The sequence below is a fragment of the Dromaius novaehollandiae genome, chromosome 4, assembly GCF_036370855.1.
Source record: "Dromaius novaehollandiae isolate bDroNov1 chromosome 4, bDroNov1.hap1, whole genome shotgun sequence".
NCBI lineage: Eukaryota > Metazoa > Chordata > Aves > Casuariiformes > Dromaiidae > Dromaius > Dromaius novaehollandiae.
Genome location: NC_088101.1, coordinates 58,713,998 through 58,740,893, shown reverse-complemented (window position 1 = coordinate 58,740,893; position 26,896 = coordinate 58,713,998). Strand labels below are relative to the sequence as shown.

Below are 26,896 nucleotides of genomic sequence, written 5' to 3'. Positions count from 1 at the left end.
TACCCAACTCACTATTAGTGGAGCAATGCATACAGCAAAGCCAGTACTACCTGGCAGTACCCATGACAGAACCTTTGTCTTTCAGAGCACAGTTAATTGCTATAGTGAATGGCAACTCATTCAACGTACTGTTAATATTATGCTTCTTTGTGACACCTCCATGTACACCTACATAAAGTAAGTGTATTTTTATTTCAGCCTGGTTAATGTCATCTTTTACAGCACATAAGCAGTTAATATTACATATTAAGACCAAAAAAAAAAAAAAAAAAAAAAAAAAAAAAAAAAAAAATCAGAGGAGAAAGAACAGCAAGTGACAGACAGACTTGTAGCTCTTAACAGACATTCCAGAGGCTGATGAGCAGCTCCAGCTATCTCGAGCGACAAACGTTCACACAGAACCGAACATCATGCTGCCCTTTTAGAATGTGAGCTAACTAGATATCGATTGCCATATAATTTCAAGATGTAGCTTAAAAGAAAACTGACAAGAAAAAAAAAACTGTTCACTGTTTCACCGTCTACTTTTTTTTTCTTTAAGAGCTGATTCCCGTAAGTCATTTATACATTAAGGTTCTATTATTTAATACCAAATGTTTTGTTTTTGTACACAGAACGTTAATTTAACAGTTTCCATTAACTTAATATGTTTAGCCTCTTCTTTCCAAAAGGCTTTTAAAGTTTTACTGATGTAGATATTTGTTCACTCAAGACAGCCATTTCTTTATTAAGCGTTCATTTTAGAGGCTCTATGTGACTCTTATCTGGATACAAAACATTTGCTCTTTCAGAAGATGAGGGAGGAGGTTTTTTGCTTTTTAAATGAGAGCCACAATTGCTATACTTTACAGTTTTTCAGACCAAATACAAACACGTTTCTTTGACATGAATCTTTCCCATGTGATATTATAATAATATACATCCCATGTGATATTGTAACCCCACTTCAGATAATTTAACCTTCTGCCAGTCAGTGTTAGAGATCCTTAAAACAGACTTCCTTAAGCAGATTAATAAATTGTATCAAGAAAAAATAGCCTGTACTTACTCTAAAAGAGGTTGCTTAACGTTAAAATAATTCTTACTTTATTTTATTTTGCTTTCAAAGTAGTCTGACAAGAGCATTCTACTCACAGAAAATTAGTTTGACCAGAAAACTTACATATATTAGTTTTCTTCTGAGCAAAACTAGTTGGAGTGTCTTAATTCTGGAGTGTCAAACCTAGGAAACTGGATATAACTGAGCTCCTTGGAAAACATGGAATATAAATTCTAACCACCAAGCTCCTCTATGGAATATCAAGTTTGATGTACAAAACCAAACGTACCCAAAACAGTTAGTCACATCTACAAATTCAGACCCCTGTTTTACCTGTATTGCTGTAGCACTGAGGTGCCTTAGTCTGCGTAGGGCTCTGTTTTGCAGAGCTGTATAGAACACAAACACAACTGAATTCTTGACAAAATCAGCTCATGGTAACATGAACATGAGGGAGGCAATGAGCAAGCAAACAAACTGAACTGAGACCACAGAAAGCCGGAAATGAGAAGTAACACTATTTCAGGGCTTGTATACGCTAGTTATATGGCAAAACCATGAAGTGTAAAATAAATTTTAAATACTTGCAAAGTTAAAAATATCACAGGAATACAGGCAGAATCCACACTGGTTTACATGTTCTGGAAGGATGCTACTCACAGTCAAATGGAGTAAGCTTAACATATGGAAGTTGAAGAAAGAACTTTCTATAAATAATTTGGAAGCTTAATCAGGTGACTGCTGCAGGACTATGTTCTCTTCAGAAATGACCACTAGATTATATTTGATAACTCTGTCAATTCTCTAGCTTGGGCACTGATACTGATTCTGTCTTGCACAAATCTTGTGATCTCATCACAAGGACCAAATTCCAGAGGATGACCTCTGCAATGAATAAGGTACCATGAAAGATTCCTGCCGAGACAGGAATCATTCATTCCATATGTGGCCTTACACTGAAAACTGACTGATCTAATCTCAAGAGTTTTTTTTGTTTTTTGTTTTTTTTTTACATAACTTCAATTCTCTTCCACTAACAGAGCAAATAAACCAAAAGTTTTATTTCCTCGCTGCTTTGTATTAAACTGCTTGCTTCAGTGGCCCTGAAGCCTACGTTTAAGCTTTTGGTCTGTATCAGTTTAGAGTCAATAACGTGACCTGCTAACTACTTACCATACCCTGTAGGAAAGCCTCCAGGCCTGAAAACTACAGTGAGTTCTACACAGAGAAACCGTCTGTGGGATGGTGTCTTAGAGCTTCCAAATTCCTTGGCACAGCCTCCTGTTTTCATGTGCGTGCATACAAGCATATGTGAACAATGCTTGCCACATTCTGCAATCTCCAAAAGTGTAAGTAAATAATAATGTCATCCTTGATTAAGTAATGAGTTGTGCATTTCCTGCATTTATAAAAGATAGTAGAGAATCACAGTGCAGGATAGAATTGTTATCAACACCCAAATTACTAGATCTTGTTACTGAAACACTAGCTGCAATGTAAAATATTAAGCTATGTTACAATTTTTTCCACTTCTTTTTTCTGAGTTTGCACTATAATATTCATAGGAGAAAGAATGATGTCATTTTATTAACCTTATAACCACTTTCCGCCAACAGAAAAATAAAAACATTGGAATGACCATCTGGCATAAAGTTTCTGTTTCTCTTAGAAACATGTCTATATTTTCTGTTTCTCAAGACACTAAGGATAAAAAAAACCCCTGCCTTCTGACAAATATTACATCACTAAAAGTTAAGACAATAAAACTAAGTTAAAGGGCAACTAACCAGATCTGAAAATCTAAACATGAAAATACTGTACTCTCAGGAACTCTCCATGTAAATACATATATATAGCTCTCAGAGTATTCGACTCACTTGTACTGTTACCAGGAGCCACTAAAAATTTGAGATACTTCTGCTGAAGTATTACATTGTTCTCTTTCCTAACACACAGCATGGCTTTGAAAAAATAAGAATGGAAGAGAATCTGTAAAATTTAAAAAAATTAACAAGTCATCCTTTAATAACAAATAAGTTAACTTCAGAATGTAATGACTTTGATATATAATATGTGGTATATCTAGATATCCAAGTCATACATAATGATGACTGATACATAGATATATGCCACCTCCATTTGCAGGATTTAACTGAATCACTGCTTGCTAATTCACATTATTATAATGCATTTGTATTTCTAGCAGTATTTTTATTACTAGCTGGTGTAATAAGTGGTGCCTATCTATATGTCCCTGAGCTGACCTAGAAGCATAAAAGGAGCACAGTACTGAGCCAAGTAGGTTGGAACACGACCTCGAATCCTTAACCTTATCAGATGAGTATCTATCTTCAAGCCCTGCTAGAAACAGGTTATTTCCAAAGTCACTGATGGCATTTCTAGCTGGGAGATGCTGTGCGTGGGATGGCCATCACTGGCCCACTCAACAAGGCACTCGCCACAGACAATGCATGACACGAAGGGAGTAAAAGCTCAGACACATCCAAGGAGCTTAAACTATGAGAATTCAAACAGCAGGTGAAACCTGCAAGGCTGTTAGATAGATTTGATCATAAGATGAATTACAGCCAAGCAGAACAATAGTCCCTTGTCTACCCTGTAGTTTTCAATCTATAGAATAAAGTTGTGAACATTTTTTTTTGTTTTTAAACATGACACTTAATTCCAATTACCTTTGAGATTACATGGTACTACCCAGCACCACAAAATAAAATTTTGACAGTACTGAGATCCAACGGCAGGATTCACAGCTTCTAGCTCAATGCTGAAGCTGTTACACTGTGTCAAATTTCCCAGTAAATTGCAAAACATTGGCTCTGCAGATGAAAATTCTTTATGCCACCAAAAAGCCCTGAAAAGTAACACCCACCACCCCAACACTACAATAACAAGGCTCAACATGAGTTTGTGATTTTTAGACAAAGAGCTAACCTCAATGAACTCAGTAATATTTAAGATTTCCTTGCTTTTGGCAATGCAAAGATTTTTTAATTTGACAGTTCTGTTACATTTACAATTTTAAAAGGAAGTTTAGCCCAGACTCTTAAAAAGAGAAGAGAATGACCTCATTCTAAAGAAGAAACACCCTTCTTTTCTTTTTTCTGTCAAAACAGCTGTTTGCTTTCAGCATCTCTTGTGCAAAACACCCTGCATGATAATAAAGTAGGAGTTTTTTGTGAGTAATAAATCAAAAAATATCAGTAACTGTAGAAGCAATTTTTCTTTCATATTGCGTTATTATCGATTATATGTTATGAAAAGAAACCATTTTATAGGCATCTACACTAGATATTTCTACACTGGGAATCCAAGCACAGAAAAATACAATATACTTAAGAACTGGCATTTTAATGCACTCAGTTTAGTGGAAAGATTTGCATTTAAAAAACGTGCAGCAGACAATTAGCCAAGGACAAGATGTAACAAACCTTTAGCGACCATGCAGCACCAACTGATAAAACTGTCGGCAGAACTTGTGGCCGTGTAGAAATGACAGTACTAGGAGTAAACTTTCTATCATGACAAAATGTCTTTGCTCATCATAACCTATAGAAATTTGTGAACAAACTAAATCCCCCTCTTCTGCCTCATTCCAGAGTAAAGTACAATAGCAGAATTTTAAATTGCTTGGAGAATGTCTATTTTCTTTAGAGGAAAACACATTTTAAGTACTCCATATGCTATTTCAGAAAAACAGTCCAATAAACTAGCTTGCACTGAATAATCCCTGACCTTGGGACTGAAATGGATGGGGCTATTCATGAAAGAATACTACTCAGTATGTACTCTTAAATCTTTAGAGCAAGGTTATGCCTGAAAGATGCAGCCACTCTAAGGGGTAACATCTAACTCTGCTGCCCTTGGGGAATTTCTGAGCAATACCTTTTAGAGAGCCACTGCACTTTCCTTTGGGGCACATTATGCCACCATTTACACTGTCTGCTGTTGCTAGGTACTTTTATACTGAATTTGGAGGCAGAAATTCCTGCTCAGTGAATATACGTTAAAAACAAAAAAATCAAGATGTTTTGCTCTCACAGTCTTCCAACAAATACATTTTGTTTGAACTCTGGAGAAAGCTCCTCTTCCTGTGCTTTTTTATTTCATGAGCCACTACAGCTTGAGAAACCTCCATGGAAAGTTGTAATTTGAGGAAGAACAGGGTGATAGTTCGGGGAACATAGCTGAACAGAGTTGAATGCTGTGGAATGACAAGTTTCTTACTTTCGCTCCTAGTACCTCCCCTAAAGTTTAAATCCTTGGTTGAAGGAAAACAAGGCACTTGCATGGGGGACTACTGGGGTGTCAGAGACAGCCTGGTGCAGCACTTAGCTTGTGTTCCCCTTCCCACCTATCTGTTTTATGGATGGCCAGCATTATAAAAGAGGAAAGAGGACCTCAATAGAAGGAAAATAGTGTAGGGTGGGTTATTCTCTTTGTTAATAGGATATAATGCTTTAATTCATAATCACAACATATTTTAAACTTCTCAGTAGCAAAAGCTCTCCATCATGTATCAACATAGGGCAGTAGAACACAGAAAAATCCTATGGTAGACAAGATGAATCACCTTGATGTTTTTACTTTTAACTCAGGCCATAATCCTCTTTTCCTTCAAGTCAAGGCCACGATCCCATCAAACTTTAATTTTGCTTTGAGACTATCATTCAGCCCAGTTAAGAAGAGACAGCTCTGGAGTAAGTACTCAGTTGCACTGGCTTGCAGTCGACTTCTGCTCAAAAACAAACTCTTTCTTACTGGAGATGCTGAAAATCTGACACATCACAGATTTAAAAAAAAAGGTATTTAATCTTTAATTATGAAAAAATACTGGAAGTAGGCCACTTTCTACTTAGTCCATTTTTAGAATTTAGTATCTGGAAAATCAACTGATAGTAGTGTAAAATCAAGAAGAGCAAAGAGAAGAAAAATGGAAGAAGTGATTCAGTGCAAGAGTTGGATTAAAGATTTAATATCAGCAATGTGTTTTTTCCAAAAAGCCTGCAATAGACTAAGCAGAGAATCATGAGACCAATCAGAGAGATTCAGTAATGACAGAAATTCTAAAACCACGCAGATTTATTTCTTTGGGCAATCTGAGAATCCTAACACCAGCTGTTTGTACTGGGTTTATCATCTTTGGCATCAGCTGAAGTCCAGCATGCATCTATGAGTGAAAAATCTAGAGCTCCTACCTTGACCATAGTCTAACAATATTTCTCCCAGTAGACCTTTCATAAAGGGTTGTCATCTTCTTCATAGTTCCAATACAAGACAGTAACACTATTACTTTCATGTTGAAACAATGACTTTATATTGATTTTTTTTCAAGATTTCTTTATTATTTTAAAATATCTGAAACATGACAACTCTACTAAAGAACTTCTCAGTAGTCATGTTGGACTAGACTACCATGACATCAAATTTAGTGCAGAGTGCTATGTACCAACTATTCAGCACACAAAATCCTAGCTGATTTAATAAAAATATCTTGGAAGTTTTCTGAGTCTCTTGGTACTTTGCCCTCCCTACAAGCCTGTCAACAGATCAGAGACAAGCCATGTGCTCAAAAATAGATAATGCAACTCAGCCTGTCTTCAAAATAGAGTCAGTGGAAGTATACGTTTTATAGATCATGTAATTCAAAATAATTGTTGCTTGAACTACTGAAAATGAGTATGTGCTTAATCAGCAGTTATACATGTTGGCACAGAAAGTTTGCTTTGGCTAACATATTTTACCTTAATAAGATGAGTGGAAGGCAGTGGGCATAATCCAAAGCCACATGTGATTATGAGAGTGCTTGTTATACATTTCTTTTTTATGAAATGTATATTTTAAAAGTTTGGCTGTTTCTTACCTCTGTTTTTCCACTCCCTGCTGATTTTAGGCATAGCTTTTACAGGCGGCCATCTGTTGTTAAAACAATGCTGAGCTTGCAGCTTTGTTTTCATTCTGAGGCCTAACTGGCTTTAAGACAGAATTTAACCAGCTTCTGAGAAGAACTATGAGATGTGAATCACTGCAGGACAGAGAGGGGAACCTATGGGCTGCAGTCCAGGAATTCCTTTCAATCCCATGCTCTACAGGCCGAGTGAAAAAAATGGCTACAACGATTTCTTCTACCTGAGGCATGATTTTTCTTAAGTAGAGAAAGAAGGCTGTATATATTATCAAAAATATTTCAGTGTTAGAAAGAGAGACAGTTGTTTAAATTAATGTAGACAAGCACTTGCTACTATTAATTTATTTATTTTTTTTACTCTCCCCCCCAAATATATCAAAAACATTTATTCACTACAAAGCTAGAACATCTGCATGGGCTGCGTCTTCTCAAAGAGCCAGGGATTATATTCTGCTGCTGCAGATCAGGGGGAGAGCTGTATTGTTGGTTTGTTTTTGACATCTAGACAAAGCATTAATTTTTTAGTGGAAAACTGTCTGTTAGTTATTAGGTCACTCACTTGAGGCCTACTCCATCTAACCTAGAAGTTAACTTTAACATTAGTTACACTTAACATTAGAAGTAACCTCATGAAGCCTTGCCTTACGCTAGGATTTCAGAAAAAGATGGTTTCTCTAAAAACAACACAATGGCAACAGAGACGGCATGGGGAAAAATGTTCATTTTCCCCTGAATTTCAGCAGAAATCAACTCTGTTAGGTTCCTAGAAAAACTACTTCTTTGTTTGGTACTTCTCCAAAGGTCAGTAGGACAGAGTTCAAAAAAACCACTAACTCTTAATTTCCCGAGAAAGAGCCAAGTATGATACAAAATGGTATGTCAGTAATACTGTGGCCACCAACGGGATGCTGTAAAGAAGCTGGTGGTGGGAAAAACTGAGGGCAGATGACAGCTGTGAGTGAGAGCAACCTCACTCCTGTGATGGAATTTCCCACTATGCTTTCGCCCACTCAGTAAATTACACAAGTTTTACACTCACACAGTAGAAAAAAACAGGTAAAGTTATCTCCACATTTGATTCAGGATGTTACCTTGAGAAGTGTGATATTACTACCAATCTGAAGACATAACAGGAATCCTGTCCAGTGCTAAAAGTCATATCATCTTGAAATTTAGTATAGGTATAAAATCAACATTTAATTTGGATTATTTATGTAGTTCACCTCTAACGTTTAACTTTTTGTTTCTAAAACTATTCTTAGCAGAAACTACAGAAGACTGTGTAGATTCCCATTCTTTTTTACCAGCTTGACAATAAGGAACGGCTTTTTAACAAGATATACACCATACTTCACCACACAAAATACAAGCTACAGAATTCAATGGGTTTTAAAACAAAACAGTTTTACTCAAGCCAAAAAAATTCACATAACGTACCTGCAGAAGTAGTCTCTCAAAGGCTAAGAAGTTGTCCCATTTGGAATTCTGCGGGTGTTTCAAAGTCTGGACCGTGGCCAGCACAAGCTGTAGAAGACCACAGTGGTTCTCCAGAGCTTTGAAATTATTTTTGAAAAGCTGGATGTATGAGCTGAGCTGCTCTGGGGTGACTCTACCTGTGAAAAGGAAAACAGGACATAGTCATCAGAGGTGGCAAATGCTGATAATGCCACATATGAACCAAGATTTTAAAATGTCAGTGGATCAGTTAGACATGGCTTTTCATTTAGAGGCTCTCTTCACTATGGGCCTTCACTGCAATCATTGGGTGTTTCAGGCTGTAGCAACAGGTCAGGATGAAGATTCGCTTCACCTATGATTGTGGCTCAAGGTATGTGGTATGGCAGGTATTTCACAATACACAACAGATGTTTTCAAACATATAGAGATTTGTTTAAATAGGGAAAATGCTTCAATATTTCTTCCAAACAGTGGCTGATCTTTCTGTTTCTGTCAGAACCCCAAGGGGAATCCATGAGCCTTCTATCTCATACCAAACCCACACCCTCCAGCCACTTCCAGAAGGCATAGGAGAGAAGGGGGGAGCGAAGAGAGAGAGCGCAAATGTTAACGATTCAAAGAGCTGTTTTCTGGAGCAGTTCTTGAAAAGGACACTTCCAAGGGGCCATTCATCATTTTTTATTTCACTCATTATTTGAAAAGAACAAAAGCATTAGCCTGTAACGTCTCTCTAATAGAAGGGCACATGGGAATCAATCAGGCCATACAAGCACTACCAAATTCACAATTATTCCACCCAGCATTAAAGTGTAAGCTAAACTGCGCAATAGATTTATGTTTTAGAAGTGGCATTACACCTATTCCAGGGAGAAAGGGATATTCAAGCCCCTACTTTCTTGGGGTATCAGAGGAAGGTCTATAGTTTCTCATCTGCCCTAGAAAAATCACCACAGGTGATCATGCATGCCATCAACATTCAAGGAAAAATGGTGTCAAAACACCGTTCCAACTGCAAGTCTAGACTGAGAAAAACCAAGTCCAGGGCTGCTGCTTTTTTTCTGGTAGCCTTTGCCAGTAACAAGTCATCTTCATCAAGCAAACCAGGCCTAAAGAGTGGGTGCATGTGAGATGGAGCAAGGAGAATTCTTCAAACTAAACACAACAAGCTTTCGTGCCAGGAAGCCAGAACAGAGCTGAATCGGTGCTAGGCATTTTATGACTAATGCCACTCTGATCATCCTATTGAGTATTTTTCCATAAAGGAAAGACCTTGTAGACTGCCACTGTATTTCTTCTCTGCATTTGGTTACACCATCAGTTTACAAGGCTCTCCATCTGCCTCCATCCTTTCAGTATTGTACAAATGGTGAATAAATGACTTCAACAGTGTAATAAACATTCAAAGCACTCTCTCAGTTTCAGCGATACCAAAGGGCAGTCTTTGGAAGAATGTTTAGAATAGGGAAAAATGCTAAATAAAACGAAAACACACAAGCTCTTTAAGTGAATTTTAATGGAAAGTATCAAACCAAAGAGTCAGCAAATTAACACAGAAATCAAGCCGACACCACTCAGTAGGCCTGAGAGCTGACAAAAGCCTTCTACGGTTAGTCCACATAGGCTAAAATAGCAACCACAGCCATGTGTGTTTTTAGACTAAACACCAGAGCTTTCAGTTGTGTTTTACTTCTTTTAAAGCTGTGTCAGGCAGATTTACATGGAGATTTGAAAATGTCAGTCCATGATGCCTTGTAGCATACCTTTGATAATGACTGCATTATTACCTTTAGCAATCATGATATATAGTTGCATATTCAAAATATAACTTGCTTTAATTGAAAAAACATGAAGTTTCCAGTCCTTCCCTCAAACAAAACAGTCAAATGGGAGGGCTTTCAAGACTTCTGATCTCAATTTAGAAAAATAATTTTTCAAGTGTTTTTTTTTTTTATTGTCCCCTGTAAAAGTGAATCCAGATGCACCTCTGGATCAGTCTGAGATCCATTCAGCACCATTTTAGATAAACAATGAAAATCTTCCCCAGCCTCAGAGCAGTATTTAAAAAAAAAAAAAAAGTCCAACACATTGGTAAATATGGGGGTGAAATCCTGACCTTGACAAGCCATTAACAACAATTCCATTGGCATTAAAGAGGCCAGGGTTTCATCTATAATATTTGCAATATCCATGGAACAACCTGGACCCAGTGTTCAACAGCTCCTTTCTATACAGAAAGATCTCTGGACAGCTGCCTGATGAGTGCAACTGTTCCAGCAGGAGATGAGGAAAGGAAGGAAGGAAAGTGGCTGGTGGTACGCAACAAATAAATGCCTTTTCCCGAGGCCTGAATCCTCACCACCTTCCCTACAGCTTACTTACAGGGGGAGATTTCGGCACAAGGCCAGCAACATTTTAAATTTAACCTAATCCCACCCCCACCAGCCTTTTTTTCTTCTTTTTCTTTTTAAAGCCTCTCTACTGTTTTAAGTCCTTCTGTGTTGCAAAGTGGCAGAGAGGTCCTATAAAATCGAAAGGAGATAGATCACATCAGCATACTTCTGCTGTTGCTTTGCTCTCCTGAAGCAAATAAAGAGATCTGCAGACAGAATTGCAGTTGGGATGGGAAGGTCTTAGAGTGAACTCAACTGTTAAAAAAAAGGTAGGAGGCTGAACAGCAGGAGAGTAAAACAGTCATACTGATAGACCAATAACACAGGTAGTGGCAGGGATTCAGCTAAGAAACTGGGAATGGTTAGTAAGAAACGGTAAAAGTATTTGTGCACTAATGCATGAATCTTGGACAGTAGAAAAAAAACAGTGTAGGGAATGAAACTTGACATTATAAAAGAAACATGATGGATTAGGTATTGAAGAGCCAGTTCTATCTAGGAACCAGTGAAGGTGAGTGTGAGGAAGCAGCTCTGTATTTTAACGATCTAACAGACTGAGAAGAAAAAAGAAAGAGATAACATGGATGAAACAGGATCTAGCTGGGTCAAAAATCACTTTGTGAAGGGATGATAAAAGAATTCTACCAGGCTAATGTTACAGCATTACCAAACCATCAAGTTGTATATAGATACAGACAGGGATCTCCAGAATACTGTTAAAATCCTGAAAATTGTGTCCTCTATGATACAGAGCAAAAACAAATAAAAATATTTGGGCCCAAACACCTCTGGACATAATAGTTACAGGATTTAAATAGTAATTGAGACTATTTTAGACTTATCTATGAAGATTACAGAGGCTAACATAGAAGATATCCTTTAAAGAAGCAAAAGCCTAGAAAAACTGAAAATTATCATAATTCCAAGTGAATTTTAATTTAAACTAATTTAGTTTAAACCAAATGAAAGAATAAAAAAAGGAAATCTTACTTGTAAATGTAAAGGATAGATGAAGGAAACCTGATATTAAAAATCAACAGACTGAAGACTGCAGAGACTTGAATGGAAGCAGAACCTGAAATTTTTTTCAAAATGAAAGGCATAGGAGTTATTCAGAATTTGTGTCACAACAAAAGGGGAAGAAAGGCAACAGGGATGACTCACCTGAAATTTGGATTTAACTAGGTAGCCAATCATTTTGAAAATAATTTTGAAAAACATGTTTGGAATAAGCAGAGGGCCCCCTGCCCTCACCTCCAAACAGAAAAATTACTGATCAGCGAATAAAGCCAATCTTATAAACCAGGAAATATAGGGGGAAAAAAAGAATTTGGTTTAGAATCTGGATAACAGAAAAGGTAATGTAGACATTTATAAAAAAGAGAATAAGGAGATGGGTTTCTCTAGCACCAAAGGCCAAATGACAAATGACGAGATTACAGCAATGGAGTTACTGTATCCAAACTAAAAAAAAAGTTCAAGTCAGATGAATTGGATATTCTGAAACAAGTTACACAGAGGACCAGATGGTCAGGGATAATACTAAATCTACCACATCAACTAGACTGGAAAACAATAAATGTAGTATTCATATTTAAGAAATGGTGAAAGATAACTACCTTATCAGTCTAATATCAGTAGTATGAAAAGCTTCAGGACAAACACCCAAGAAAAAAATAGCTTACATCATGGGGAAAACTAGGATAAAATGCAAAGTACGTTTATCAAAGGAGATCATGTCAAACTAGTCTGATACATAACGAATTTTCTAGACAAAGTACATGATTAAGTATAACACACGTGGACTTAGAGCATTAGCTATGACATAACCATATTTAACGGGGAAAAGACTAAGATTAGAAGAACTGTAAGATGCCTAAACAACTTCAAGAGTACATGGCAAGTAATACACGGTGGAGATGTGCTGGCATAGAAGAAGTTTTAACTGAAGCACAGTAAGCGTGGTGCATTTGTGCGCACACACAGGCACGTACATATTTGTAGTACAGATTTTGGCACTAAACAGTGCCGAGCTTGCTGCTGTCACAAGGTTGTGAAACATCATTAATATGGAGAAGGAGCAGAACAGCACACAGGCACAGCTGGATCGCTCTGAGCACTGGAATAATGGAAATGGCATGAAATCTAATAGTACAAAGTGCAAGATTACACATTTTAGGGCTAGCAAAAGAGCACCTGCTGTAAATTGGGAGCTAACAGCAGGAAATGATGCAAGAGGGGAATAATATGTGGACACCCTCATTGCAAGAAAGTAGGTACAATCCTAGGAGGTACCATGTAATACAGTTAGAGTAAAAACAGGACCATACAAATGCCTTTGCACAAAGCACCTCCCCTAAAGCACTTTATGCAATTCCAATCACTCACATTCCAGGAAGATTAAGTCTAAACTGTGCTATGTGCAAAGAAAGGCTGTTGTAATGATTAGAAGAACAGAGAATTTAGATCAGGAGAGCAGAATAGAAATGCCTGGCTTAATTAGCACCTCCCCTTCTCTCTCCCCAAAAAAGACAGCTCTTACAAAGGCATCAAAAATGTTTACATTAAGGATTAATAGTGGTAAAAGAACAAATGCATACAAATAAAGCATGAATATATTTTGACAAGACATTAAGAAATGTATTATTTTATCAGTTGATCTTCCAACAGTGGAGACAACATTGGAGGCAAGCAACCTTAAGTTGGTGGTGGTGCTTGATTAAGCGTATAACAGAAGTCACATAAATGCTCCTGAGACTGAACTCATTAATAATTAATTTCCCTTTGAATCCTTCATTCCTAAATAGTTAGTTGCCAAACATATTGGAAGATACAGACATTGAATTCCACCTCCAACTTTCAAGAATTCAGGGCAGACCTCAAGAGAACGACTTGAATTTTAAAATAGTACAAATTGCACCTCGCATAGAAAACATCAGTTGAAATAAATGATTTTTTAAAAATATGAAAACAGCAGCACTGGAAACCAACATCTGCAACACTGTATCTTATAGGAATGGCACTGTTAATACTACATGCACAAATGATGACCTGTACTAGACTGAAAGGGAGAAATAATTCTACAATTAGTAAAGTAGATCACTTAGCTATTACAGACACTGGAGCGAACACTAGTAGCAATTAATATTAAAGGTGTGTTAAAAGTCTGGTTTTGAGTAGTGAGAGTACGGTGAATGAGACAGAAAGACTTCCTCCTCAAAAGTTAAATAAAAAGTTAACTAAACAAACCACATTCATAGACATTAAGATATGATTCCACAGTAAGATGATTTTTCCATCTTAAATCAATACAGCAGTCTATGTAGTATATGCAGGCATTCCAGAAAATAATTATTTTTCAAGATAGATTTAGAGGTAGAGGTAAATTTTTAAAATTCAGAATCCCTTAGTACTTTTTTTTTTATTTTACACAAAGATTTATGGATGAACAAGGTGTTTAAAGAGCAAAGGTCAGAAATATCAATGTGTTGTTCCAAACATACAGTCCTTATTTTCTGCATCTAACACTTAGTTAATTATCTCCATAGGGACAAGAAAAAAGTTAAGAGGAAAGTACATTTTGTGACCAATTGAATAAATAAGTAGATGCTTTTCCAAGACTACAGGAACCGCCAAATGTACATAACTTTAAGCTTAGTTCAATTCCATGCAAGAACAAAACTTGAGCTTCCCTGGCTAGAGCACTTTTGCTAAGGTCCATTTTTCATTTGACAGAACCATGAATAAGAAATTATCTTGGAACACACACATTCATGGACAAGATTTTTTAAGATAGTGAAAAATAAACTGTTTTCCCCATCCACCATCTTAGTAATATAGACCAATCTCTCCCAGTAGCTTGCCTCTGAATACATCCAATGCTGGATACCTCTAAGGAATGTATAAAGCTCTCATAATTCATCTAGCCAATTGGGCAACAGTACTGCTAAGGGAGTTGGATATTTTGCAAACTGAGTAGAGCAATTTAGTAGGATGGGAGACGCCCCTTATGTCTCCTTGTTAGTGTAATTTCCAGATGTTATTCTTATTAATGCAAAATGCTTTTGTACTTTGGAAGTTTCAATTATACTCTTTAACAGCAAATACCACAAAATAATTCATTCACAATTTTTGGTAACTTACTTTCAAAGGTCATCCTGAACTTAAATCGTTAATAAAGAAGAGAAGAATGCGAACGACACCCTGAGTCTTTGAGGAGAGAAAAAGTAGGCCACGAGGGGATACTACTGGGCTGACTTCTCCAGAGTATGACTCTGGACTTGAAGAGCACTAAACTTTATAACAAATTGAAAGCAGAGGTCACAGGTTTGTTTCCATCAAAATATCCTCATCTCCCATAAACACAAACCCACCTGCCTCTGGGTTTATGGCCACCTGTAAACCGCCCTCCCTCTTCAACTGCCAGAGCAGCAAGAGCCATCCAATTCCACAGGCACAGGTAGGAGCACAAACAGCAAGTCATCACTACGATGGTCCCAGGACAGGTCTGTCATGGGGCACGGGGCAGTCCTTCAACTACACCTGCAAACCGCACAGCAGCTGTAGCCTCCCTTTCCCTGCATCCAGCTGGACTCTGCCACTGAATAAGGCCTTGTAGTCTGCCTTGCTTAGAGTGGTCTACCTCCCTTCCCCAGAGGCCCTTACTGACCACTGTTCTCCCTCCCACCTTAGGAATAGCTGCTGGGCACAGGCATTTGAGCTTGACCACAATTTCCTGCCCATTGTGGACCTTCCCGTGCATCTGAGACCACTTCAGAGTGATGGACCTTCAGGGTTTTAATCTATCACACATTTGAAGCCGTGTGTGGTAGTGGCTTTTGAGGACATGGGAGCAGCAGGATGAAGTCTTAGATGAGTACAAGGGTGTTGCAATGGCAGCTTGCAGCGTTGGTACATTGGGTCAGAGGGTGCAGGAAGATGAGGTGGGGTGTCTAGCTCTGAAGTCGAGGGTCTAGCATTTTTCAAATCACTACGCTGAAAAGGGAATAGACATGCAACTACTAATCTGTCTGGGCTTGAGTTATAGCAAAAGTAGTTTATCACTAAATTTGTATGGGATCATTAAATCCTTGTTTTGAGAGTATACCTATACAGACCATTTATGTTCATACCAAGTGTCATATACTATTTTAGCCATCTTTCCCAGTTAGCCTCAGTCTTTTATTCAAAAAAGAAAACCATACTTAACAATTCATTCTATTACTATTTCAAAATTCTTTTACATGCCTTACTGTGATACAAATCAATCCATTAGATGGGAGAAATACAACTAATATAATGATCAAGATTTTCAAATCTAAGCACCTATATTTAGATGCCTAAATATGGCCTCCAGTTACGATTTAAGAGGCCTAGACTTTCTACAGTTTCAAGTTTCCCAGTACATTCAGAGTACTTTGAGGTACTCAGGTGTCTCACAATGGATTAAGATTTTTTTCTTTTTAATCATTTAGAGTTTTGTATTTAAATGCCTGGCCACTTTTACCCATTGTTTCCTTCTTTGTATACTCTACCATTCAATTCCCTCTTCTGACTGTTAAATCAGTATAAAAAAAAGTTTAAAATCTCTCTAGCCAATGTCTGCAATATTCCCCAGCTGCTCTCCCAAACATTAACACAAACTTCAGAACTGTTTGAATAAACAGGTGAAATGTTACCTTCCAGAATTAAGCATCCCAGAAGCAGTCATCTACATTAAACTTCCAACTATTGTCATAACACCCAGTTAAGTACTGGCATTCTGGAGTTTCTCAAATTGACTTCTCAGTCTTGACTAACCATGTGTCATGGGCATATTTTGTTACCTCATTTTTCACCTCTTTCACCAGGTTAGTAAATACTGAGCACTAGCCCAAGTCCCAGCCAGAGGGTCACCAGCCTGTTAAATCTTGAAAACGGTAATTCACTGTAAGGACCTTGAAATCAGCAGATTTGATTGAATCATCTCCTCAACTGCTTTAAACTTCTCACAGAAATGAGTTGATTTGTCTTAAAATAATATGCCCACAGGGTTTCAGGTGGCTTAAAAATATGCACGTGCCCTCATTTAGCACTAAGATATATGTTTTCAGACATTGAGTATTTCATGGTGTTTTTGGCATGTTGTCCTAAAGACAGGGAGGTCATTCTTCACGACATTATTCACAGGACAGACTGAGAATACCCTAACAGTCATTTCTGGCGGTAAGTAGATAAATATGAGTGGAAAACATGATGATGTATGAATATATACATATGCAAGTTGCCACACTGCTGTGTAACTAGTCCTTCTTCACGAGTCTGAATTATGAGGCTTAAACAGTTACTCTAGGAAAAAAAAGCATTGGGTAAGTCACCCAATCTTGCTGTAATACAATATTCCACTTCAAATGCTACATTTAGAGAATTCATAAGCACAGTGATATTTATCTTTGGTTTAAATCCTGCAGCCACAGGCCTTTCTCAGTAAGACTTTGCTCTACGGTTCTCCTATACGAGTTTCAACTACTTTCTTCAAGTTTGTTCCCCTTTTTTGACTACACAGTGCTTATATTTACCTAAACAAATTTTGAAGTTCTTAATACTGTCTCATAGGTCACACAAAACAGGCCAGTACTTAGTGCTAATATTCACAACCACCAAAGCATTCTAGCAAAATGGAAGTGCCACGGTTTTTTGTTATGTGCCAAGCAGACACTGGAATCATTGTCTCCCAGCACACACTCACGAACTCTTCTGCTGATGTAAAACACCATTATTACGGCTGACACGCTGTACTATATGAAGATATCAGAGAGCACATGTACAGCAAGCAGTGTCTAATTTCTAACCAGTCTGTTTCATCACAAATACAAATATCAGCAATTAGAGTAAGTTTCCATTTCTTAAGTGTTATGTTTTTCACACAGGATTCAAGAGTCTTACTGGACCTGTTCCTGTTTATTTAACCATGTCTTGATCATAACAAAAGTACAGTCAACCAATACGCTGGCTTTTGAGTGTGTGCGCATGTGTTTTACTGTAAATACCATCCTCTAGAGAATGAAATTTAAAATCAACCCATAATTTCCAAAGCACTTGAGCATTTAACTACTTGTTCAGCATTAAGTTTTTACATATAGAAAGTGTCTTATCTACTGTGTGATACACTATATATTAAAGCAAAATGTTTACCATAAAGTCTTTTTTAGATTAACATTTTCTAGCATGTTTTTTATTTACTTTGAATCAAATAAAGTATTATTCTATTCTTTCTATCATCACTGCTGTTTTCAGTGGTTTCTAAATAATTTAGAGATTGTATAACCATTAAAATCACAGGCATGTTGCATTTGACATAGCTGGCTGAACATAGGTAAAGATTTTGTCCGTCTTTGCTGCCTAAGAAGATACAATAGAAGTCAACATCAGCAAAGATGTAAGTAAGTTTAGTGAATAAAAGAAGTTTTGGGTGTTTACCTGAAATATTACTGAATTATTTTTAGCACAGAACAGAGATGGCAATGCAATACTTCTTCTCAGGGAGTTGTGTCACTGTTCAATAACTAATGGTTATCATGGATGCTTTAGGTTTTGCTTATAGATGAAAATCAGTTTATTTCTATATAACTTGATTAATGACCAAGCTTTACATCTACTACTGATGAATGGGTAATCTAAAAGTGAAAGTATTTCACCATTTCCTGAGCAACTCAGATGGCTTGATAAAGAAGTTCTTTGTTTAGATACATGTTAGACACCACTGTGACTCACTATAGATCTCACATAGTTAAAAAGTACTGTTACTTATGACTTCTCTCAGAAAAATATTTATTAGTGTCTACAAAAAAAACTAGATAGCAGACTTACCTTCAAGAGCTGATAAGTCCTTTTGTTAAGTGAATATATATTAACACCTGTCTGCAAACACAGTTCAGAGACCCATGATTCACAATGTATACAAATAAAATTAAATTGCTATTTCCACAGCATATTGTAGTTCTACCATGACATATTTTAAAATTTTAAATATCAATTAGATCTACTAACAATTTGCATTGTTCTCAAAAGAGACGGTTTAACCTGACTAATATCTTAAAATGAATGCCAAAAATGACATTAAGAGATTGTATGATGAACCATGGTCAGAATACTCTTACGGACAGACATTTAAAAAAAAAAAAATCTTTGATAAGCTTTGTAAAGCATGGCTGTACGTAAAAGTGGAGCAGCGGAGCTGCTCATTTGTGATAATCCATTAATCATGCACTGAAATGAACACATGTGCAGGTAACACTTTATATTTTTAAACTTTTAACTGCCAAAATAATTTTTTAAATTTAAAAATACTGAGTGTGAAAGTTAATAAAAAAAAATGTATATTTACATTAAATCTGAGTCCCCATGTCAAAACTTCACAAATGTTCATCTACATATTCTTTACCAATAGCTATTGTGAACATTACGTAAACTGTGTAGAAAGACCACATTAATATAGTCTTTTCACAACACTTTTCTTAAGATGAAAAGACTTCATATTGAAGTTAATATAAGCTTTGCTATCAACGAATATAAATAAATATTTTATTTATTTGCAGAAACCCTGTAAGAGCAGCACACTTCCTTTTTCTTTTAAATTTTTAAGAATTATCTTCAACTCTAATCACAACCAGACATGGCAGGTGACCTGGACACAAGTTCAAATTTGAAGTGTTCAGGTTTGCTGTCTACAACAAAAATCAAAATTAAAAAAAAACTTTTCCAAAAACTCTAGATACAGAGAAAGAATACTGTCAGCAAACTCCGTTCTTAAAAGTAACAGTAAGGTTAGCCAAATAGTATTTTATCTATGTGCCAACTATAATTTAATCAAAGATAACATACTACCAGCATATTACTCTGTTTCATATCACTGCATAAGGTTCTGTCTCTCGCTTCCATCTGCTAACAGTAAGTGCAAAGTAAACGAGCTGCAAGACAAACATGACATGCCTTACAATTTTATTAGGGCTTGAACCATTACCGATCTTACACCGTAAGAGAGTACATAGCATGCAGTAGATTATTCACTCAACAAAAACAAGACTACAGTAAGAGGAAAATACTTTTTCCTGAAACCTTGAAAACTCGCTTAGCCTAGGAACTGTTACTCCTGCAGGAATACTTAGTCACAGAATAATAATCTAAATGTTGCAACGAGAGCTTAGGGTAAACCATGGTACTTGAGTACTTTAGTCAAGTAAAGTTTTTATGCAGTTTTTAAAATAAATGTGAATAGACCCAATGTTACACCTCTTCTTTTAAGGTAAATTCATGTATTGCAGTAAACAAAATGCAAAACTAAACCTAACGCCTCAGAATAAACCTGAACAACAATAGATATCCTAAATAAGAACAGCAAACCTTACAGCCATCTGCAAGGAACACCTTCCTAAAATACCAAGGGGGAAATTTTGCCTCCAAATAAACTTATTGCACTGGCAGAAACATATGGTGCTTTAAAAAGCTTTTATTTTTTTCCTGAAAACTACTCTGACCAATTTCAGCTTTGGATTAAAACATTCCTGCTAACCTGCTTTTGTTAAAATTTATTTCATTTTCTTATGAATACATTTCATATTATCTACCTCAGTCTCCTTTCCTAAATTTAGCATATTTCCTTTAACTAGATAACAGGATTTAGTAACTCCCAGGACCATTTCAAAACCATTCGCATAGCAGTCATCCTACTAGGAGGATCCAGTGGGGCTCCATGACATTCTTTTCAGATCAACAATTGAGATGAAAATTAAATATTTCATAGTAGTTTTTCAGATTAGGATGTGTATTCAACACAGGCTTTCTATCAAAATTTTTTCCTCTCTTCCCTCCTCAATAAGATGTATTTTAATGTTTCAGTTTGCCAGACAAACCTGCATTTTATAGGTCAAATTGATACTCTACCTTTAAACATATACAAATACACGAATAACAAGTAGACATGAAGGGGTGTTTCCCCCAACCCCTACAGGAATATAGTGTACTGAAAGACCATTTAAGGGAAGGATGAAGCAGCTGTGACAGCAGCTATGAGATTGATAGAGCTGTGTTACAGTACCCTTAATTGCTTCAAACATTTCCTCATCATAAAATACACAGCATCTATATACTGCACAGCTCCACCAGCTGCAAGTTCTTTCACTTTTAAAGTCATTGGTATTAAAGACTAACAGTCTGTGTTTGCACCTGGCATAGTAGGTCTTTTTTTGGTCCTCAAGTTCTTGCCACTACAGAACAAACAACCAATCACAGTAAGCTTAGGTAACTGGGCATAGGAAGCCCACTAATTTTTATGTATTTCCAGTGTTTGAGCACAATTCCAACAAGGAGAATTAAAATCTGTTATTTGCTAGCATCTTCAGCTTTTGGGACACAGCAGTTTCCAGTTTGCTTTTCAACTGTTTCTCCTTAGGGAGAAATCAGGAACCCTGTATCGCAACAGGCTGGAGGAAGAAAAAATAAAATAAAATAAGAAAGAAGGACAGACAGACCCCACCCCCCTCCCAAACCCTTTTGGCAAGGTAGTCCCATGCTGCAGAACGTGTATCTCCAGATGAGGAAAGGAGCAGACGAACGTGCTCAGGAACGGCTTACTGGGGATCCAGGCTGTGCAGTGAGAAGAGAGGCACAGCCTTCCTTTCCTTGGACAACGGCTCAGAGTACCAGCGAGCTCCTGGAGCTGTAAGGCGAGACGCGCGGGGAGAACGCGGGACTCCTTAAGCTGCGGCGGCCCCTCTCACCGAGCTGATGCTGGACTTGGCCTGCTCCGTGGAGGCGCGTTGCAGGAAGCTGTGCCTGCCGCCTCGCGGGTTCTGCGGCTCGCTCTCCCAGCTGTTTTGAAGGCCAGGTAAACAGGCGAAAAAGAAATGCCCAGGATATCCTAAGAAGCAGTCTACGACCTGACCGCCTCTCTGCATAACAGGAGGCCTTAGCATCTGCCAAGCACCCAGGAGAAGCCTGGCCCTTACGCAGTGCCCCATCCGCTCCTCAGAGACACGCTGCACCATGGGGCCAAGCACCCCACAGGCTGCTACGAGCCCTGCAATGCTGCTCTGCCTTCTCCGCCCTCGTGAGGGACCTCAAACCCCAATCGGGACGGTCTCACCACTCGCGTCTTTCACCAAGTTGTCCTAATGAGAGGACACAGCAGATTAAGGGGAGCTGAGACCAGGCTCAATGATTTATGTGGAAGGATGCGTGTGTACCCATCTACTTTTTATTAAACAGCTCATTTTCTTGGCTGGTAGCTTTTATTCCCAGACTTTAATCCAGGAATGAGCAGCATTGAGTCTTAAATTTATTTACGCTGATCTTGCCAAGATGAAATAGCATGTTAAACATTGTTATAGTTCAAAGCAATTTTTAATTAAAAAATGCCTATTTTATATTCTTTAGATGCTTAATGTTTTTAGATAAGGTATTTCCCCAACATTTTCCTGTTCATTTTAAGTTACCTTTCTAACTCAAAGTGCTATATCATATCTCCAAGCCAAAACATTAGGATCACCACATTTCTATCAAACAAGTTTCATAGTTCAGTTCAACCCATACTCAAGGAGTTCATCAACCCATCCGAAAAAGTACAGTGGTCATCTTTATTTCACAAAGCCTGAGGTTTTGCTGATTTTGTATTAAGCTTGATTTTTAAAGCATATTCTGTACTGTTTTAACAGAAAGAAATCAAAACGTGTTTCTGTCAGCAATGGCTGGTGTAAGAGCGTGCAGCGCTTTCTTTCTGTCACTGTACCAATGTTTCAACCTTGGGCAGTCTCCATGCCAGCGAGGAGACACAAGAAAGGAATTCAGACCTAACCAAGGTTTACTGTGCTCTTTTCAAAGAGAAAAGCAAGTGTAGTTTTGAAACAGCAGAAGGACATTTGTAGCAAAGTTTTTATTACTGCCAAATACCATGCTAGTGGCAAAGCTTTCAACAACAGACTCGTGGACTGCCACATACAGAAGATGATTAAGATATACACCAGACCTATGAAGAAGGGAACAGAAAGTAAAGGAATAGAAAAAAGCAGCACCCTTTCTGCTGTACTGCAGGTCCGGCTGTCGCGTCGGAACGGAGCACACTGCAGCAGCTCGCTCTAAGAGGTAAGCACAAGTAATCCCTTTCCAGGATTTACAGTTGCTCTTTGATTTACCAGAATGTTGTAAATCTCACCATGACACCATTACAAAAATCTTACAGACTTTTTAAAAGCTTTTAAAAAACAAACTTAATTCTTTAAATAAAATAAATTTCTGTAAATGTCAGTATTTCTAGCATGCCAAAATAATTAACATCTCTGCGATCTACACAACAGGATATCTGAACAGAACTTCACAAGTATTTGTCTTCACCAGATATTTATCAGCATTCACTTGTGTACCAAAACAAATATGCAGTTGCCTCAGGGGCAAAATGGTGCTGATTTAGTTCTTTTTAGGCTTCTTTAAATAATAAGGCACCAAAATATTCCAAATATTTGGGGGGTTTTTTTAACTAGGCTCCTAGCAAAAGACAGCACCACCTACTGTTTACATGCAATCATACAGTGCCATAGGAAGCACATCTAGACAGAAGGAGAAGTCTCCAAAAGCATCTTAAGTCTATCTGCTAGTAACACTGTTTCAATGGTTATTGCCTCCTGTAAAGAAGCGGTCTCAATGTCAGGATGCCAACAACAAGCAACACCAAATAAGTACTCCCCAACAGTAAATACTGACAATATTACTAAACTCCACAGCAAGTTAAATCTTCAAAAAAACCATCTACCTATGTTGTGTATTTATAGGTGGAATAGATTAAATGATAATGTTCAAATGTTATGGGGATAGTCTCTTAAATTTGAAATTGTACTTGTTCCAAGAGCCCATCCACCAAAGCTTTCAGCGAAATGTTGCCAGCTCTGTTCATCCTTTCTTGAACTACCTTCCTTATACACTGAACCCTTATGAAATAGTCTATAGGACTTCCAAGACATTCCAGACTACCATTTTTGTTGCTACCAGTAATAAAATGAATATATAAACCAAGAGCACCCAAAAGCAGCACTCTAATCCATTCAGCTCAAAAAATGTGGCCAAAATTGTTCATTTCCTTCATTTCCTCTTTTCGTTAAAGTCATATAAATGCTATTAAAAATGGAAGAGAGGGGGGCAGAGGGTTCCAAATTCACTCCACCTCTTTCTCTTGTCAATTCATAAACTACTATAGTTTATGAAGCACACCTCAAAATAATGAAGAGTTATATGCCTTTCAGAGCCCAAAAAATGGCAGAGGTGGTTCTTCCTTGCTCTGAAAATACTGAAACAGGATGACAGAGTTTCTCACTGCCAAACAGGGCTCACATGCTGCCAGTGTCACACATGATGCAGTTTTTCAGGCAAGCAGCCACCGCAGGAGGGCCCAACTACACAAAACAGAATTTTGTTTTGCTTTCAAATGTAGTTCACTCCTCATTTCCAGGGGGAAAAAAGCAAAAAATAAGAGTAAAAAAATATACATATATATACTCTTACCTTCTGGCACAGCTAGTCTTAGTAAAAAGCAAGTAGGAGGCAACTTTCATGCTAGAAAATGGTGCCCCAGTGATATTTGATATTAGACAGGGCCATAAAACACCCAGAAAATACTTTAAGTATTGCGAAAACCAACATTCAACTCCCAAGTAACAACAGATGGCACAGAATCCACCAAGATCTTTCGTTATTTGCAGAAACCAAGGTAAGATCATAAGAACTCAAGTCTAGGCACAGAGAAGAAAGACAGAAAGCATTTCCCAACTCTCCAGCCAGTGTTGCCTATCACAGTCATAGTGGAAGCAAGCAGCCTTTTGACTCAACACAAACACATCTAGCTAACACAACAATCAGTAAGTGAGCAGGTCACAACTGGTCCTTCTCAGCAAACGAAGCAATTGATAAACAACACTTCCCTGCAGAGCTTTAAGATGTTCTGTACCATGACAGATGAGCAATAAATACTCTGAAGATGTAGCTCTGTTCTAAAGAGTTGTTAATAAACTTCCTTGGACAATGTCATATCTTGGCATGAGTTTCAGTTTTTCTGCATTTATATTCAATAAGAAGTTTTGATTTTGGTGACTGTAATGCCCTCCTTTCCTTGTTTCTTATTTTTTCCTGTTCATCATTTACTAAACTGCCTCAAATTTTGTTTCTCACTAAGTTCAGCTATAAAGTTAACCATGAAGTTAAAAATCGATTATGATTCTAGTACAAGATAAATATAAAATTCACAAAATAAATGACAAACAGGTACAAAACTTAGTAAATTATAGCTACATTTCAACTTATGCTTCATCATTCAAAGCAAACCAAGTCGCAAGCATGGAAAAGCCTCAAGCATCAGAAATTTGTTTTACCATCAACTCTCACAGGTTGCAGAGGAGGAGGTGTGGTATCACTACCATCATACGTCAGACATTTAGGCTGCCATCAAAGAAATATCAGCTAATATTATTAATAACCAGGGCTACTGTAACCTTCACTAGATATCATGGGAAGGGAACACAGGAAAGGGAGGCTGATCTAATCACTTACACAAAGCAGTAAAAGTGGTAGATGGATTGTTACGTCTCAAAGACAGGAAGAAATTATTTTTAAAACAAACATTAACAAGGTCTTATTTATTTATTTATTTTAGGACACATGAAATACAGTGGTTTTTTTTTTTAACATTATTATGGTGAATAGGCAGACACACATTACCAGAGAAAGCTTAAACAAGATTTTCTCATTTACTGTGCTTTCTCTCTTTCAGATAGATTCTTAAGAGCCCTCTCACAGCTGCTCTCCATTTCTTTAAAGCAGCTTACAGCATTACTGTTGCACAGATCTTGTATTTCTGATTAATAATCTACTAAAGGTATGCTCTAGGAATTTGTAAAGACAATACAATACATAAAATATTATAGTTGTTAGAGTTCATGAGTTGGCTGCACATCTAATTGTTCTACAATATCTCGGCAGTTAACTCTGGAGTCCCAGATAAAAGCCCATTATTTTTGTTTTGTGAGGAAATCCACAGACCCTTCTCTCTTGATGAAGACCTCAACATAAAATAGTCTTAGAATGCATGATATTGCTCTATACCACAATCTTTTTTGCATTTCATTATTTTTGTAAGCCTAACATTAATTGTTGTATTTCACAGGATAAGGCATATAGTGAGAACGAGGTACCAAAAAAAGCTATTGAAGAGAATTTTTTTTTATATTCTTTATCTTTAATATTTCTAAGAATTCAGGTTTAAAGAGTGCTCAGACATGGCTTTCAGCTCAAACTGTCTTGAGCCAGGCAGCATCATTCCACATAAACCTCACTACCTATATTATGTAATTATATACAAGATCTGCACAAATTCCATCTGATCAGCTGTTATCTGTAATTCCTGCCTGCCAAAGGCAGGACTCCTGCCAACATTTTAAAGATACCCAAATTCTCGTGCTTTATAGAACAAAGACAAGCAGCATTGCTAACCGTTTGCACACCTTTACAATCCTTTTTCATAGACCACCATTGCTTCACAGCTGCTCTCAATCCTTTTTTAAAAGTTGTTGCATTTAAAAGAAAACACCTGAGCTCTAACATACACCTGCACCACACTTTCATACCAGAAAGATTCCACTGTAGCCACAAAGCTCATCAAAATCAGCTGGCAAAGATGGCTCTACAGTGTTTAAGAAAGGATTAGGTGGAAGAATAGGAGCTGACAATCTTCCACATTGCCACTATGCCAGGAAGGATACATCACAGTACTCACCCATGCTCATCTTAATAGGTAAATTTTCCCTGCTTGCAGCCTCCACAAGGTGTCTCCTAGCCTCCATCACAGCTTCCTTTTGTTTGAGGTTCATAAAGGACTCCCAGAGAGCTTTGGCAGCTGGATCACTGTAAGAAAATGACAGGGTTATACTAAACATTTCTTGAATAATGGAATAAGCTTAAGACAACATTTATATTTTAAGATGAGTGCTTCTACTTAGTAAATTCTCAGGTGGGCAGGATAGAGGCAAAAGTAGAAGGACATAAAAGCCTGGGGTTTTTTTGGTTTTT

General features: G+C 37.4%; 1 protein-coding gene across 2 annotated transcripts in view; it reads right to left on the bottom strand.

The window, feature by feature from the left end:
* The window catches only part of SCFD2 (sec1 family domain containing 2), a 219,355-nt gene that overhangs the window by 150,228 nt on the left and 42,231 nt on the right, over window positions 1-26,896 (bottom strand). For both annotated transcript variants that reach the window (XM_026093614.2, XM_064511157.1), the window contains exons 3-4: window positions 26,604-26,731; window positions 8,403-8,578 (exon numbers count right to left, since the gene is read on the bottom strand). In XM_026093614.2, the coding sequence (XP_025949399.2) occupies window positions 8,403-8,578; window positions 26,604-26,731 (304 nt within the window). The remainder of the gene's footprint in view (window positions 1-8,402; window positions 8,579-26,603; window positions 26,732-26,896) is intronic.